General features: G+C 28.8%; 1 protein-coding gene across 1 annotated transcript; it reads left to right on the forward strand.

The window, feature by feature from the left end:
• Nucleotides 1-653: 653 nt before the first annotated feature.
• Nucleotides 654-1,904, forward strand: LOC145046288 (uncharacterized). Its single transcript, XM_078994580.1, has 3 exons — nt 654-813; nt 1,079-1,318; nt 1,613-1,904. The coding sequence occupies exons 2-3, from the start codon at nt 1,103-1,105 to the stop codon at nt 1,667-1,669; spliced, it is 273 nt and encodes a 90-aa protein (XP_078850706.1). The 5' UTR covers nt 654-813; nt 1,079-1,102; the 3' UTR covers nt 1,670-1,904.
• The last annotated feature ends 412 nt before the right edge of the window (nt 1,905-2,316 follow it).

Consider the following 2,316-nt stretch of genomic DNA (forward strand, 5'->3'; position numbering starts at 1 on the left):
TATGATTTTATAAGCATAGAAGTATAAATAAATATTTAGATGTATAAATATATTTTTAAAGCGTAAATACATATATTTTTTTTATAAATATAAATGCATTCTTCATAAATACTAATATATTTTAAGAAGTATAAATACAAATTGTTTACGTTTTTATAAGAAGTTTAATATATTTTTTTAGAAATAATTTTCTAAATACGTAAGAATATGTAAATTTATACTTCTTAAAAACATATTAATATTTTTAAAAAAAATAAACTAATATTTCCAAAAAACATAAATATACATATTTATACCTTTAAAAATATATATGAATCTTTTTAAGTATGCAAAAATATTTATTTATATTTCTATACTTCTTTAAAATATAAAATTTTATATTTACGTTTTAAACCATATGAATTGAAAAAAAAAAACTCGTATATAAAGAAATAACATTTGAAATACACAACACGATATTTAATTAAATAATTTTTTTCGTACATAGATATGTTTTTCAATATTTATATGTATGTAATTATGTATAACAAAAATCTGAACCACTACACTACAAATATGAAAACTTATGAAAATCACATTGTTCACTATTAGGCGATTCAAAAAATTTTATGATAATTTAAAAACTATTATTAAAAAAAAATCTATAAAATTCCAATTTGTTTGAGAAAGTTAAGTCATTATCCCTTTGGAATATAATTCTAGTTTGGGTTTTTACTTTTTAGTTCGAGAACATCAAAAGTTTTTGCAAAGGGAATTCCAGAGGTTACCTAGGAAAAGTTTTGATCGGGTTTATCAGACTGGAAAAAAGCAACCGTAAGTTCACCCCATCGCCCGCTCGCAACATGTTGATTCTGTCTTTCAAACATAAATTTTGCTACGTCTTTGATTTACAGTTTAAACCCTAATTGCAACTCTTTGTGATCGACACTTTAAACCCTAATTTTATTTTCAAGATCATCTGTTAGCCTACTAAGTAGATGCGTTCCGAGAAGGAAGCATTAGCAATTGTCCCTATAAATCCGCATCTAGGGTTCAATTTCTTGCAGGTTTAAATAACGCTGTTTTCATATATGTGCAGCGTATCTTAGCAACAAAATCAGGAATGGAGCAATTTACGCTTGGTTCCTTTGAAGATCCTAGTATGCAGAGTGTTTATACGACTCAGCCCAAAAGTGGAGGAAAACTAATGGGACCCAAGGAGAAGAAAGCTGCAGTTCATGAAGAAATTAAGAAAGTGAACCAGCTTCCTGCGCATAGCACTTATGCAACTCATCGCATGCGGGTTCTCAATAAAATTCTACAGCTTTTATCTGTTCAGGTATGGATAAAAGAAAGTTGCTTTTCTACTTACTCATTGCTCATTCTACAATCTGTAACCCTACTTAGTGAAAGCAACTCTGCTGCAATTCTCCAATTCATTGATGAACAGAAAATTGAAGATGGAAAATCATCAAAGATTATTGATAAATGATACTAACAGGAAATAAATATTATGTTTGAGATTGTCATTATCTTCTCTATACTCATTAATCATTATAACCATTATCAGATACTTATTATAACCACTATCAGGAAATAAATATTGTTTTTTTTTTTTCTCTTATAAATCCAGAGGACTACATCACAAGATGAGGAGCTAGAGTTGCTTTTTGCAGGGCTTTCCATCTAAAACCTTTTGGCTAGTTACCTAAAAACTTTCGTACTTGTTTCATAACATGCTGTGTGTGTACATACTTATGGTGGTCATCTTGTTACCAAAAATAAAAAGTATGTAGGATATTGTGGGAGGTTGGTTTGTGAAGTGAAGATCTTGTATAATGTTTTTAACAAGTACCTTTTTGTTTTTATCTAATGTTACTATAGTCTATATTTCTCTTATAAAAAATTCTTAGTTATTGATTAAATGTTATTGTAACTCTAAAGTTTTTAGGGTAAATTACATCAATCGTCCCTCATGCATATGCCACAAAGTGTGTTTAGTCCTTATTTTCAAAAATTAACTCGGATCGTCCTTCGTTTGCTTAAAATTTGCGTGCTTCGTCCCTTCGTACATAAAAAGATTATTTTGCCCTTAATAATTTCTTTTTCAATTTTCTTTTATTTGTTTATAAATTTTAAATTTAAAGAAAATAATAAATAAATAAATATCTCCACTTGATCCGACCTCCCCCTTCCTTTTCCTTATTTTCTTTTTGTCCCCCCAAACTCACCTGAAACAAAAATGGCAGACTGCCTCTCTCTACTCTGCTTCCGTCTCTCACTACTTCTCCGAAGATAAAACCTTATTACGACTCTACAACTCTAGATCCATCGACA

The sequence above is a fragment of the Lactuca saligna genome, chromosome 5 (genome assembly GCF_052625555.1).
Source record: "Lactuca saligna cultivar CGN05327 chromosome 5, ASM5262555v1, whole genome shotgun sequence".
Classification (NCBI taxonomy): Eukaryota; Viridiplantae; Streptophyta; class Magnoliopsida; order Asterales; family Asteraceae; genus Lactuca; species Lactuca saligna.